This window comes from Pelmatolapia mariae, linkage group LG6 (assembly GCF_036321145.2).
Source record: "Pelmatolapia mariae isolate MD_Pm_ZW linkage group LG6, Pm_UMD_F_2, whole genome shotgun sequence".
Taxonomy (NCBI): Eukaryota; Metazoa; Chordata; class Actinopteri; order Cichliformes; family Cichlidae; genus Pelmatolapia; species Pelmatolapia mariae.
In genome coordinates, this window is record NC_086232.1 from 19,584,774 (window position 1) to 19,600,820 (window position 16,047).

Below are 16,047 nucleotides of genomic sequence, written 5' to 3' on the forward strand. Positions count from 1 at the left end.
ACTAACTGCCCTGTCATTAGCCACTGAAAGCAATTGAAGCAAAACAGAATGTACCAAAGTTTAAAAGACATTTTGCAGAAAGCTGCTCCAGGGTCCTTTTTACATAATACATTGTCTCTTGTATTGTTTCACAGCTGTGTGAAAAATCTTCAGTTTCATTTACTTTTCTCTGAGAACTATTTATCCAAGAATACTTGTAAGAACTATTATCAGCTGCTCTCTTGTCAGAGGGATCACCCCACAGCAGGTTGCTCTGCAGGTTTGATTTGACAAAGTTTCACACTAAATTCCCCTCCTGACATAAACCCTTGGGGGATTCGTGACTCTTGCAAGAACTGAAGCAGGAACATTTCACTTACAAACTAATGTGCAAACAACAACACTACGAAACCCATATTTACTGCATAGTTTTGTGCTTTCTTTATCCCAAAGCAGCCACAAAGTAGTGCACAAAATGTTGAGCTTCTTTTTTTTGTTTGTTTTTTGAAGGCATCTGTATCATTAATACCACAAACTTAATTTCAAACCTCACTCATGTTTACTTTTTTGTTCTCTTTTTTCCCCTTTTCACCTTCATCATTTGATCATCAGAGAAGGATGTCGCATTGAGAATGTTCAAAAGAATATTAAATGCAGGAAATATGCCTTCAACATGCTGCAGCTGATGGCCTTTCCCAAGTGCTACCGACCACCAGAAGGGACTTACGGCAAAGTTGACTCTTGAGGAGAAAAGCCACGTACTGTAAAATTAGTCATTCAGTATTATTCTTCTTTAGTAAATATTAAAGATCATAAATGATAGTATGTAAAATATGCTGTTAATAGGAAAAACAGTTGCTGGAGGTGTGTTTGTGTACGTACGTGCGTGAGTGTGCGTGTGTAATGAGGGTACATTCATAGGCATTACAAAAATGGGTCCATTTTAAAATAAATGCACTTTCCACCTCACCATACATTGGTCATAACTTAAGCAACATTAAGCAGAACAACTTGGGGGTAAGTCAAAGTCTTACATAATGTGCATATATCAGTGTATGAGAGAGATAACTAGCCTAAAAGAACAGTTTTCAAGTTTTACTAGCTATTTTGTTTGTTTACGGTAACCATGCATTTGGACGTTCACTCGGTAAAAGTTAATATTTGGAAACACTGACCTATTTTTGTAACAGCTCTTAAAGTTTCCGTAATCTTTGCGGACATCCACGTTCCCTGTGGTTTTTCTCCACAGGGAAAACTTTATTTGGATATGTGGGCCTTAAAAAGATAGTATGATGTTAAACAAAAAATGAATAACTTGTGCTGTTCTCAAGAAATCATATCAACATGTTTTTTGTACAAATTTCCCTCTGCTTAACACTGTCCTCTAGCTTTGCACCCCAATGGCAATTTAGCCCATGTTTTATTCATGACATAACATAGAAAACATATCAAACATTTAAACTGAGACATTTTATCATTTCATCATAAAAATTGGTTGATTTTTGAAGGCAGCAACACATCTCAAAAAGTTGGGACAGGGCAACAAAAGGATGGACAAGTAAGTGATACTAAAAGAAACAGCTGGGGGGATATTTTTCAACTAGTTAGGTTAACTGGCAACAGGTCGGCAACATGATGGGGTATAAAAAGAGCATCTTTGAGAGGCAGAGTTTGTCAGAAGTAAAGCTAGGCAGAAGTTCACTAAACTGCAAAAACCTGTGGCTACACATTATGAAGGAAAAAAAATTCAGAACATCCAGAAAAGCACCATAAATGCTGAAAGGTGTGTATAAAAAAATCTCATCAAAAGATTCCAAGACTCTGGACATACCTCAGAATCAATACTGAATGCTTGGGATCTCTTCAGGCCTTTAGATGGCACTACATCACAAACAGCCGCGATTCTGTGGTGGAAATCGCTGAATGGGCTCGGGAACACTTCCGGAAATTATCGTCTGTGATCACAGTTCAGTATGCCATCCAAAAATTCAGGTTAAAGGTCTGTCATTCAATGAAGAAGCCAAATGTGAACATGATTCAGAAACACCGCCACCTTCTGTCAGCCAAAGCTCGTTCAAAATGGACAGATCCACAGGGGAAAACTTCTTTTTGGAAAACATGGACATCCTCCGGACTGAGGAGGAGAGTAAGCATCTGGATTGTTATCAGCACTCAGATGCATGCCATCACTATCTCTTTGAGGTAATGGAAATAGATCAGTACCTATGGAATTTGTGGCTTGCACATCTGGAAAGGACCATCAATGCTCCAAGGTATATAGAGGTTTTAGACCAACATGTACTCCCATCCAAACGTCTTTTTCAGGGAAGGCCTTGCATATTTGAGTAAGGCGATGCTAAATCTTAGGGTCAAGCTATTCCAACAGCATTGCCTCATAGTAAAAGAGTCTGGGTGCTGAACTGCCCTGCCTGTAGTCCCGACCTTTTACCAGCTGAAAACGTATCATGAAAGAAATAAAAGCTCGCCAATACAGACCCAGGACTGTTGATGCTCGTTGCTAGAATCCTGTATCAGTCACGAGAAAGAGGATGCTACATAAACATGGCCCTGCCCCAACTCTTTGAGACCTGTAGCTGCCATCAAATTCAAAATGAACTAATATTTTTCTTAAAATACTAAATATTTGCTTTTTTTCAGCAGGAATGAAATATGGGCTTATGAGATTTGCACATCATTGCTTTTTTTTAATTTACATTTTTCAAAACATAAAAAATGTTTCTGTTTTGGACATGAGGTTGTACTATATTTAAACAACATGAAGGGCAGGGTAATGTTGAACAACTGAACGCAGTTTCTGAATGCTACGGAGTACATTTATATTATTTATTTTTGCTATTCTAAAATGGGTTTTTTTTTTTAAATTCTAAGGTTTGATACCTTGGGTTTTTATGCTTATTGAAATAATAAGTTGCATTTCATTTGACATTTAGAAATGTCTGTTTAAAATAAAAATAAAAAATGTTTTACTGCTGGTTGTGTAGTTTGTGTGTGTGTGTGCACATATCAACACATAGTTTTCATATGTCTTTATATGTGACATGTCAGAACCTCTCAGGCTCTAGTCCAATGCAGCTCATGTATTTCCCAGAAAGTCATATTGAGTAGCAAAGTGAATAACTGCCCTAAAACATCAGCTCTGCCAAAGTTGTATGAGGAAACCGACAGCATGTTTGTAAGACATCAGACACACAAAATCCACTCAAATCCATTTTAAGCCTGAATGGAAAAATTTGGAATGCAACTGCAACAAGTTTCAGTTGAAAGCTCTGCAAGGACTGCCAACTGGCAAACTGTACTTATCTGTTTTTGTTTTTACCTTGGTTACTCCAGATTGTTTCTGCCTTCCTTGTGACTTATTATACACTTCCGCACACAGTGGGACTCCTAATTGCATTTTAATGCTCATTATGAACACATAAAGGCTGGTCTTAAACAGTGTTTACCCTCCGGCTCTGACATTACTGCATGCATTTGGAGTTCAAAAAGAGGTTAAGTGAAGTGATCCGCCAGCACTATAGTCTGTATATAAAATCTGTCTGTATATAAGATCAGACACCACCCTCGCTGGTGTCTGATCTTCTTTTCTGTGCATCTTTGCTGACTTCATGAACGCCCAGTTGGGATAACCGCATGAGATCCCTTCCCAGACGCCTTAACACCCACTCACATTCTGGGCCATCTGACCTCAGGAATTCACATGATAGGGTGGGGCCAGGTTTAACAATGAGCTCACCCGAAACCCTGGCTGATTAGGTCCCACACCCGCTTTCACACCTTGGCTCATGTGATTAGAGGATCGCCAGGGGGTCCTTTGTCCCTCTTTGGGGGGATACTCCCACTGGGTTTAAATCTGGGACTCTCGACCATTTGACCTTAGAACTGAAGAAGCTTCTCGGATGAGAGGTGAAACGTCTTCAAGCAACTTAAAGAAGTCCAGACGCTTTTCTTTCCAAGCTCCTTAGACTACGATGACCTGGATGACTGAGAACCTTCACAGACATAAAATAGCGTCACCACTCCCGGAAGATCCCTCAGATCCATGCATGTGAACAGTGGGGAGGCCTAAAGTGTTCCCTTAACTGTGGACTACAGAATGAACCAGAAACTGTCTGTCACTTTGCCACAGGAATGTATTAATGTGGTGACTAAATGTCTAATGTTGTTCTACTTGATTTTTTTTTTTTTTTTTTTACGCCACCAGAAACAGAGAGCACACAGAAAACCTATTCAATCAATCACATTCATTTCCCTTTGATCGGCTACACACTGAAGCAATTTCCACATATCCTTTTATCAGCAGTCCATGGGACGGTAAGCTTTAAAGCTTAGATGTATCCATTTTAAAGTTTTAGAGCTCTAATCTTTAATATCACCAGTCCACTCACTTCAACTTAAAACTATTAAGTAGAATTAAAATGTTTATTGCATGCCCTAAAGCAACAGATTAACTGAACATTTTTCTGTGGCATTCATCCTGTTATTTTCACAAGTTTTGAGATTTTTATCACTTTTTGATAACATCTCTGGTCTTGGTGGCACTCATAGGGATGATTTTCTGTGGAAGAAGAGTCACAAGATCTACGAAAGGCCCATGTGTGACTAACACCACCCCTTTCATGTGAAGCCACAGGGGTAACGCTGGGTTAATTTAATGACTTAATAACCAGCTTCATGTGACCTTTTATCTTGATCTCCAGTGTTAGGGTAAGTGTATCTAGATAACTGAACGATACCCTGGATGTGTTGAACTCTCTTTTTAGGATAGGGCCCTGGCCTCTGAATTTTTAGCATTAGCATTTTTGTTGCAGCTGTGTTAGTTGGCACAGCTTCCACTTAAACCAAATCCCACAAGTTTTCCATTAATATTGACAACTCCTCAATCTTTCCCTCCTTTCAGGTTAAGAGTGTGAGTGTCATCCTCGACAGAACTTTGTCATTTCAGTCTCGTAATAGTCGCATCAACCGGTCCACCTACTTCCTCTTACGCAACATCAATTGTCTGTCCTTTCCTTACCACCCCCCATTTCCTTGTTTATAGCCGCGTCACTTCTGAGATCGATTATTGTAATTCTCTTCAGTCCTAACAAGGCCCTTCGCAATCTCTGACTCCTCCAGAATTCTGTAGCCTGGATCATAACTCGCACACCGAGTTATGATCACTGGTCTTCAGCAGCTTCGCTGGCTGCCCGTAGATCAGAGCTTTCAGCCACTCTGCTCCCCAACTTTGAAATTCACTTCCTCATGAGATCATGAATACTGGCTCTCTTCCCTTATTCAAGTCAAAACCCATCTGTTTAAACTGGCTTACTCTTTAAAAATTGATTCCAGTTGTTGACTCCAATGCTGTTCTTTTATGCTTGGAACAGTGACCTTGGGTTGTAGAAAGGTGCCATAAATAAAAATGCACTACTTTTTTTTGGCTAGATTTGGATACCACAGTGGAGTTAAGCTATGAGCTAATGCTCCCAAGCTTGGTTTGCATGCTACACACAAGCAACTGTGGCAGTAAATCTGAGGGTGCAAAGCCACCCTCAGTGGCTATATTATCCTGCATCACAATACAGCACCTTTCAGAGGAAGTAGAACATTCACAGGCTTAAGAAGGCTTTTTTGCAAACAAATTATGTAGTGCTAGTACATTTCAGAAAAAACATTTGCAAACTTTGTAGACAGCCTGCAGTTGGCAGATAAGCTACCCTTGTATACAGAATGCTAATGGCAGTTTTCCTGTCTGAATATCTACTAAAGACTCTTGCCAATTGCACGATAAATGCGCCATTCCTGATGCTGACCCAGAATCAAACAAAATTAAATTGAACAGTTTGTGTGTATCAGATACACAATCTCCCATGTATTCTTCAACAGTACGTGAAGTAACAGTTGAGATTTGATGTTTTAACACTTAATGGAAAAAAGAAAAAAGTTTACAAAAGACTTTAGAGCTGCACACGTAGCAACCAGAGAGGAAAATGCAGAACTGAAGACCTCACAGACAAAACAATGGAGTAAGCATATACTGAATGCACTCAGATACTAGAGTCCATTAGGTGTATCAGTACAACATTTTATTCAGTAGTGTATAGCAGTGTGATAACATTATGTATATACAGTATAGCTAAAAGCTGTGGCACTGACAGCATGTTTAAAAACAAATAGACCAGATGTGTAGCACTGACATGCCATATTACATTTAGTGTCATCAGCCTATAGAATAAAATACATCTTTAATTTATTATTACGTATGGTAGCAACATAAGCGATAAAAACAGTTATTTACAAATCTACACAAATGCACATTAGTTTACAGTATTTACATTATTATATAATATTATGTAGAGTTGAGTTTTTGCAAAAGGTCCATTAGTCTGTCCATAAATGTTGTAATATTTTGAAGCGTGTACGTTTCACATGCTGGACACCCAACCTAACAGGAGACAAAATTAGAGATTTGTTTTTCTCAAATGAATACAAACAATTACAACTGAAATCTAAAGAAAGATAATAAGCTTCAGCAGTGGTTATGCAAAAAAAAAAAAAAAAAAATGAAAGGTACAATCAAAAGGATTTTTTTTCCGTTTAAGCAAAGACTCTTAAATGGATCCTTTTAGAAGTCAAACTTACAATAGTTGTTTGCAGATTATCATTGAAATCATAGACACAATTCACTGAATCATCCCTAATTTCTTCCTCATGAAGGACCATTATCAACTCCAACATGTAACATTTCAGCACCGTCTTTGTACAGAAATCCTGGAAACAAAAGAAAATTTCTTAGCATTTCCTGAAAATGTTCTACAAGAGTTACATTTTTAAGGAATAAAAATAAAATTACTTGATCTTGACAAGCTTTATAATAATTAGTATAAATAATGCCAAACACCAAAATTAAAAACGTACTAAGCACTCCCTTCTTAAGACGATGATTCCAGAGGCCCATATTACGAAGCAGGAATCAGATTATCCAGGTAATCAAGGTTAATTCTGTTTTCTGTACCATGAAGGTAGTTTATTTAACTGGTGTACATCACCATGGTAACAGCCAAACTTGCTCCATGTGTATGTTGAATTCCTAATACAGGGCCCAGAGTACGCTGTACAAAACATTCCAAACAAAGAACATGTTGTCTTCTACATGCTTTGGATGGCTGTTTGACTATCTGAATACAGGTATGTTTACCAAGGAGGAAACAGAAGCATGGGCGTGGTGTTAGTGTCTTTTATAGCACTCAGTAAACTGAATGCGTGATTCTTTTTTGTTTAGTCTTTGGAGAAGAGTAGAGGTTAAGGAGACCTCCAGGATTTGGCCATACACACACACACACTTGTTAGCACTTTGTAACCGATTCACACAATGATTAGAAATCAAAACTGAACTTTTTAAAAACTTACTGGAAAGTCTTGAATTCTTGGAGCGTAGAGCATAGCATCAGATTTCTGAAAAGAATTTTAAAAACAAATAAACATTTTCATTTGTCTCACCAGATGTGCTTCTCACAACCAACCAGGTTAATATACATAAGAAATTGGTGGAATTAAAAAAAAAAAAAAAAAAAAAAAAAAAAACCACACACACAACACTAAAACAAAACAAACACAAACAAACAAAACCCACACCACCCTTCTAGTCCCTAGGGATGTTTGACCACCAAATTTTAACTAGTTCAAGTGAGCATTTGTGCCAAAGTTTTAGAAATTCCTTCTAAGCTCTTATGTTCACTTGTTAATGGGAATGGGATTGATTGATGGACAAACACGACCAGAAATTTCACCAGCCACTTCCTTAGGTACACCTATTCAGCTACTCATTAAAGATATCAAAATCATGCAAGTACATGGCAGCAACAATGCATTTAGATATGCTGACAAAGACAACCTGCTAAAAACTGAGCCTCAGAACAGGGAAGAAAGGTGATTTACGGGACTATGAACTTGGGTGTTTGGGTCAGATGGGCTAGCTGGAGTATTTTAGGAACTGCTCATCTCCTGAGACTTTTCTGCACAAATGTCACAAAGGTTTGCAGATCACGTACATAATCTGCTCCTATTGCGCTTACTGCTCTTGCACTTCTGATTAGATGCAAACTGCATTTCGTTACCCCGTATTAATACATGTGTAATGACAATAAAGTTGACTCTAATCATGGTGTGAAAAAGAAAACATCCAGTGAGTGGCAGCTCTCTGGGTGAAGAGTCTGAGAGCAGAGCAAGATAACCAGATTGCTTCAAACTGTTAAAGCAACAGTAGCTCATATCTCCAGTCATTACAAGCAAGTTATGCAAAAGAGAATCTCTGAACCTACAACACATCAAACCTTGACACAGATGGGCAACGGCAGCAGAAGACTACACCGAGTGTTACGCCTATCAGCTAAGAACATGAAACTGAAACTCCAGTTACTACACAATCATAAAATCGGGCAATAAAAGATCTGATGACATTCAGCTGGAAGAGTCAACATTTGGTCTAAATGATATGAAAGCATAGATCCATCCTGTTTTGTGTCAGTGTTCAGGCTGGCGGTGTAATGCGGTGGGAAACTTTTTCCTTAACACATTTCGGGTCTGTTAGCGTCAGCTGATCATTGTTTCTGCCTATAGCCATAAATAATGATGTGGCCAGTGACTGTTTAATGAGTAAAGGCTCCAGACTGTTGCCAGTGTAGAGGTAAACTGTCCACTATGCATAAGTTCTGACATAACTAGAGTTACGATTTGCTGCTATATAAATAAGACTGACTTGATTTTTTGTTTTAAGTCAGTATCAGTGAACAAATGTATGTAGTTTTTAAATGTCATACAAATTTTTAACAATAAAAGCTCAACATTACCAAAGAGTTAAAATGAAACCACTCACCTTCACATTATGAATCAGATTGTTCAAACATATCTGTAGATCCCCTGCTTCACTCACAGAATTGGCACATGTAGGCGTACTCAAGAGGCTTTAAGAATAAAAATACAATTAGAAAGAAACAATTATGGGAATATGGAGTTTTGTTGGATGCAACTGATTTGCTGCACCTAGCTGCTACTGGGGAAATCAATATGGGGATTTAAATGTAATAATATAGTAAAAGTGATTCAAATGCAGTTTAAATTTAATAAACTAATGCAGCTGAAGTTTAGACCTTCAAATATAAATGATCCAAACTTCCAAAGTCCAGTACTGTTGTCATCTGCTCAGTTGTGGAGTGCATTTTGCAGAAATTTCAACACTATACAGTCATTCAGTCACTGGAAAAAGAAAGTACACCCCCATCAATTCTAAGGTTTTACGACTTTTTTTTTTAATAAATATAGCCTTTACCATGTTGTAAAGTTATACAATTATAGCCTGAGATAAACAACACATGGCATATTATGGTTTCATTTGACAAAACCTAAACCAAAATACAGAAGCAGTGTGGGGACACACACACACACACACACACACACACACACACACACACACACACTTTAGCAGTAGTAGCTTGAAGCTGGAGAGTTACTGGCCTGCTCTTTACAGCACTGCTTTTACTTAATTGGCCTTGTGGATATTCCAATTATGCAGTGCTCCCTTTAGTTTGGTTTTTTTTGTTTGTTTTTAAAGAAAAGAGATATTTTCCCTACGACCCTTCCAAAAAACAAAACAATATATTTCTACTTGTACTGTGGTGAACTTTAACATGTCAAGAATTTCTGGCCCACTATTCAGAGTCTGGCATGTGGGTCCTGACTGTATTATTGTAATACCACTGTTCTTGGAAAGGCACTTGCATTGTGTTAACACTGGAGACCAGGGCCCCATACCAGGAATCAGGTTCGGCTAACAATGAGTGTGTTAACCCTGAGATGAAAGGTAAACTCTTGCTTTTCTGTTCCAGGAAGCGTCAACTTCAACCTGGTTACCATGGTAACACATTCTGTGGACAGCTATTTGACATGCCAGTTTATTTCCTCATTCATAAAGTCACAGCTTAGAGCAAAGAAAGTCAATCATACTTCTATAGGTTACAAACACTGAAATCACAGTTAGCAGTTCACATATTCCAGTTAGAATAACCACTTATATAGTCATTCATTCTCTCACTCATCATTTTATGATAAGGGAGACTGCAATTACATCACAGATCTATTATTAGCTCAGAGTAATATCTACAGTCGCCATCTTTCCAGCTCAGTGAATCAGTTCCTCCAAAACATTTACTGTACATTGCTGTAGCAATCAGTATTTAAATGAAGGTCATCTGTGTAATGCTTTAGAACATAACACACTGATCAGTTATTTGTCATGTTGTAATTGGACACACTGATAGTCTGTCACCATTAGGTCTTGAAAGGACATGAATATTTGAAGATGAGGCTGAAATGACTTTAAGACTAAGACTGAACTAAATGCATTTAAAGTGACAACAAAAATAATAACAATAATAATAAATACTTTATTGATCCCCATGGGGAAATTACTCTCTGCATTTAACCCATTCAATCAGTGAAGCAGTGGGCAGCCGCAAATCAGGTGCCCAGGGAGCAGTGTGTAGGGACGGTACCTTGCTCAGGGGTACCGCAGGGTAGCCGTTCAGTGGATTCAAACCCCCGACCTTCCGATACGATCATGGGGCAACCACACTACTGAGCTGCAGTTCACAGATCAGTTGGTAAATTATTTGCCTTTTTAAAAGGTTTGCCAGAATCCAAAATTCTAATTCTGAAATTCGACCCATTTTCAACTGGAAAACTTAGAAGTTTCATTGGGTCCACCCAGATGGTTCCCCTGGGGGAACATCAACGAATAGCTTTTCTGTGAATCTCCTCCACCCCCCAGAAAGGGGGGGAAAAAAAAGGGATTGTTACAACTCATCAGTACATTCAGTGTTCACTCAGGCCCCCGCAAACTGATGATCAATCTATCAAGCGCAACTGATTTGCTGCACCTAGCTGCTACTGCTGGAAGCAATATGGGGAGGATACTTGATTTTCACACACTATGTTTTTGCCTTAGTTTTTGTTAAATACTGACAGTGTTATGGGTGATGCGTTGTTGTTTACCTCAGGTTATAGTTACCTGATTCTAAGACCTGATGAGGAACAGATGATTTATTATATCCTTTTGTAAGACTTTAGAATTTAAGAGGATGTACTTATCCATTTATTTGTAGGCATTTTAAAAAGGTTTCAATATTATTTAGCTGTTTTTTTACATTTCTTTTTATTGTACTCAATATAAGGTTTATGCCAGACCTGCCCTAAATGAACAGTACTGACAATTTCTGAAAATTTTTTTATAGTTCTGTGATGATTAATCCACCAGTATGTGCAAGCTATTTAATCCAAATGAATACTATTATTGGCAAGTTTACAGTTTTACAAAAGGAAAAAAGCAGAAACAAAATCGAAAATCACATTAAAGATGCCAAATGACAGCTATTTACTTGCACGCCATAATTTTTTGACAGACTTACTAAATTATTTGTGTTTTCTTGTTTTTAAAATAACAGGTGATCTAATAAATCTACTAAGCACAGTACACTCATAAGAAAAAACACACTATATGCCTACCTCAGAACTAACAAACAAAGCCACACCTGAGTTTTGTGGCTCTCTCGGCACAGCTTACAGGTCAGCTGGATCTGGAAACCCCTCTAGAAATTGTACAAGAAAACATTAGATCATCATCATCATCATCATCTTCTTCTTCTATGTCACCATTTTAAAATTATAATATAATGGGTGATAAATATGCAATTAAAGTCATTGAAATTTAACAGAAATATGTCAAGCCATCTTTGTGTAACACTGTGGTAAATAATTTCCGCTTCTATGGCTAAATAGCAATAACAGATACATGACCATTTTCTGACGTTTTCACATTTCTGTATTCTGTTAGTCTTTTGTGACCATTTGCTCATCTGCTACAGGCTGTGCTCCTTACATTTTTAAGCCAACTCTGTTTTCTTCTTATATTTTCTGTATCTACTATAATAACAGAATGTGTATGAAATATTAACTGAAATGCAGAAATAGTGCATCTTTATAGTGTATTCAAGTTGTTGTCCTGCGCTGCTAGAAATACTACCCCCCGCCCATCCACAGTCACCACACTCAGTATTCATCATACACAAACGAGGTGCAGCCACTCAAAGTCCAAATAACAGCTACATTTTCACTTTAGAGGTTAAATGCTTTGCTATTCCCTCAAAAAAAAAAAAAAAAAAAAAAAAAAAAAAAAAAAAAAACACACACACACACACACACACACACACACACACACACACACACACACACACACACACACACACACACACACACACACACACACACACACACACACACACACACACACACACACACACACACACACACACACACACACACACACAGAGTCTACCTTTGGCTAACTCACCAGAGTTACCCTGCTGGAGTTCTTTGGCTAATCCAGACACCATTTTTCCCCAGCAATATTTACCAGTTCCTCTTGGAGGAAACAAAGGCATTCCACGGCCAAATGGAATACAAGCTCTGAACTCCCAGCTGGGTGTGCCCAGAAAACCTCCAAAGGGAGGCAAACCCACACTCATTAGAAGCCTACATTATTTCAGTTGTACTCCAGTTTCATTCCGGATGTACAAGCTGAGGCTCTCACACTACCACCAATATACAATTTATACAGTGCTTTAAAAAACATTAAGACCACCACCCAATGTAAAGTTTATACCACAGCTGCTTTAAATTAACTGGCTTGATAATTACCAAAAGACAGTTAATCCACCAGCAAGGCCAAGCTCTTTAATCAAATTATTTTAATGCAAAAAATCTTCAAATTTACTGCTTTACAGATAAGCAGGAAAAAAATAATTAAATAAAAAAAATATAGTAAAACAGTTTAATTTTGATTAAGATGCTAAATTAGTTATTTACTTGAGGTAAATCAGATTGTTGTCAATTGTTTAATAACATTTCTTTAGATTTAAACAGTTTTTGGACAGATTTCTAAAATATTTCTCAAAAAAAAAAAAAAAGACAGGTTGTATAATAAATTAGTTAAGGACTGCATGTCTGCATTAAAGCTACACCCTAGGCACAAAATAACCAGCATTAGAGGGATTTACAGAAATATATACACACCTTAAATGGGTCTTGCTATAATGCTATAATCAGCTAGTGTCAGTTGGAGCAGTTCAGAACTTTGTACAAAAGTGTGATGGCAAAGTGCAAACATTGCAAAAAGAGACTGTTCCTAACACAGCATCGGCTCTTTCCAAGTATCCATAGACAACATCCTAACAAAAAGCTAGGCCAGAACCCAAAGTGATGCTAAAGCTAAGTGCATGCTGACCCAGCACAGCAGCCAGAGCCTGATTTTCAACAGATAACAAAGGCAGTGATGACTAGTCAGGCTTGTAACATTGCATCACCCATTTCCAGTGTTCCTACAGTAGAATTACTGCGACTTTGCATCTCTTTGGCCTGGTTTTTAACTTTGCTTTCTGTTCCATCTTGTGTTCTCAACTAAACTAAAACAAAGTTTGTGCGGGCCTTTAAGCTTTGTTCCACACACAAACAGGGATTTGTGTTGAGTATCAGGAGTGAAGAGTAAGATAAATACTGTTAGATAACCTGTCTTACAATGAATTTTAGATCTTTTTACAGAGCAACACAGAAGTAATGTTACAAATTACTTTTTCCCACCACGCAATGAAGTATTGAATGTATACATTGAGTGCTGCATTACTTTTAGGGAAAAATAATGAGTGGATTACTTTTTTTTGTCAACACCAAACCCTTTGTAAACCCGACATCCCGTCAATGCCTAACACAAATGCGACTGGCCCATTTAGTACCTGCGCATTTCCAGCTACTTCTTCTGCAGCCATTTTTCTAACAGACTGGAAGAGAACTGATCAACCTGAGGACAGAAATCCCACTAGCAGCTAGTGTTAGGGCTGCAGGATTGCAGAGCAATGCAAGTCCACCATGCACAACTCTAAATGCAGGCAACAGTGTCAGGCAACTATTAAAAAAAAAAAAAAAAAAAAAAGCTGTAGGTTGAACTCAGACACCTTAAGGGTAGACCTCACTCAGACCACCAACACCTGATCTTTGTCTGAAATCTCCATCAGGGACAAAGCCAAAGCAGAGGATGTCTGGGCATGTTCTCTAACATCCAATGCTTCAGCATTTTTAATTAATTTATTTATTTTTTTTAAAGTGATGACATGTACTTTTAGTTGTCTTCGATTCTGTTGCAGATGTACTTGTTTTCCATTTATACTCTAGTAGAACTGAAGTTAAAGGTTTTTTGTTTTGTTTTTAAAGAATAGAAATATATTTTCAGTGTTACTATGAAACAGCCGCGTGTCTTAAAACAATTACTGTAGCCTAGTAGCGTTAACATTTATCGATGGTACTCTCCAGCACTTGCTCTTCCAACAGGAGTTGGCTGGATAATCACGACTAAATATTTCTTGAAGGTTGCGCTTCAACCGTGATAGTTTCCTGTTACTTGAAGCAGACCATCCTTCCTATAAATCATTCTTCAACGGTTTACAAAACTATTACAGAGACTAAACTGGAGGCAAGACTAATAACCGGTAATCATTTCCTCGTACCTTTGCTCGAACCGTCAGCCGCGTACTACCAAGGACGCATTTATTTCCATACCCAGCAGTTTCGACGCAGTTTGCAGCAATGCTGACAAACAACGTTGGACAGAATAAAAACGTAAACATTAAGTTAAGCAGAAACAAGAACGTGGTGGACGTGCACATGCTTTGGCTCCATTCTCACTGACAGCTGTGCAGAAGCTTCTCCCCATAAACACACAACCGGAAAGACGGGCTGCCAAACCAGCTCGCCTCTGACTAAATCGAAAGTGAAAGCAAGTCAGTGAAAGCGAGAGCATTACTTGTTTTTTAAACCAAATTACCATAATGGCACATAGTTCACCGACAGCAGCTGAAATGTATCCCGCGGACCCACGTGGATCGCCAGGTAGACACACCTCCTATATATACGCACTTTATTAGCCTCCCTAATTGGGGACACGCCGTGTTTTCCTCCAGGTAATTAGCCGACAGTTTTGGTTAGACCTCTACCAGTAACGCACTAAAAAGTAACTTACAGCTCGCTGATCTCGGTGACATGTGAGTTGAAAGAGGATCACCGGGAGCGCCGTCATCTGCGCAGTGACTGCGGTTGCCGTCGTCCTAGCCAGCGGAGCAGCAAGCAAAGATTACGCTTTTGCACCTCATTTGTGATAATAAAGCTGGTTTGTCTCATTGGTCTGCAGCCAGTGTTATTAACACTTGTGGCGAGAGTGAGTACGGGTAAGATTTCGCAGGCTGACTTGCACACGCCCTGTTCTGGTCGTGTTGACACGTTCACTCCTCCTCCAAGTCGTCACTTTGTCGGTTTCTTTTTTCTTTTCTGTTTCTTTTAATGCATGAGTCAGAAGAAATGCACATTCATTTTATTTAATTGTAAAAGTTTTTTTGTTTTGTTTTGTTTTTTTACACATATGTGCCTTGCAATTTATTTCAAACATCAGGACAAACCACTGCACTGAGGGAAGATGCCACAAAAAGGCTCTCCAGCAGATCAATAGTCATTAAGCAACATAGACAATGAGGAAAGGTTATGCTTTATTCATAAGCCACAGAAGAATTCACTTCAGTGGCCGCCAATATGCCTGGATCAGAAAAAAAAGCAGTGAAGCTAATGGTTTAGGCAAGCCAATCCAGCTAATGTGTTTATTATTACAGCTGACCGAGCTGAAACAGCACGACTTATTTTGGATATAAACATAGGGGCCAGTGAGTTGAGGAAGTTTTTCATAAACAGGAAGATGAAAGTCTTGAGGCACATTGTGGTGAACAGCCAACACTTAAGTTTTGTTGTATGGACTATTTAAGACAAGCCAGAGCTTTAAAATCATGACTTATTGAAAATTTACTGTATATTCTGCAGTTTTGGGTGGATTCAGGTGGAATTCAAAAAAATATGGAAGGATAGTCTGCTCCTAAATGTAACAATCAGACCCTGATTGTAAAAAAAATCTAGGCAGATTCA

General features: G+C 38.3%; 2 protein-coding genes across 3 annotated transcripts in view; one reads left to right on the forward strand and one right to left on the reverse strand.

The window, feature by feature from the left end:
• inpp4b (inositol polyphosphate-4-phosphatase type II B) overlaps positions 1-2,843 on the forward strand; it is a 177,949-nt gene extending 175,106 nt beyond the window's left edge. The window contains exon 22 of the mRNA XM_063476107.1: positions 592-2,843. Coding sequence (XP_063332177.1) covers positions 592-724 — 133 coding nt within the window. The 3' untranslated portion in view covers positions 725-2,843. The remainder of the gene's footprint in view (positions 1-591) is intronic.
• A 3,214-nt stretch (positions 2,844-6,057) lies between these two features.
• On the reverse strand, positions 6,058-15,325 carry LOC134628526 (interleukin-15-like). 2 transcript variants are annotated; one of them, XM_063475219.1, is made up of 6 exons: positions 15,101-15,325; positions 11,539-11,621; positions 8,855-8,942; positions 7,390-7,434; positions 6,622-6,750; positions 6,058-6,424 (listed from the first exon to the last, which is right to left on the reverse strand). In XM_063475219.1, the coding sequence occupies exons 1-6, from the start codon at positions 15,155-15,157 to the stop codon at positions 6,329-6,331; spliced, it is 498 nt and encodes a 165-aa protein (XP_063331289.1). In that variant the 5' UTR covers positions 15,158-15,325; the 3' UTR covers positions 6,058-6,328. The 2 variants fall into 2 exon arrangements, with proteins under 2 accessions (XP_063331289.1, XP_063331288.1); XM_063475218.1 differs by lacking the exon at positions 15,101-15,325 and adding an exon at positions 14,589-14,803.
• Between the last annotated feature and the right edge of the window lie 722 nt (positions 15,326-16,047).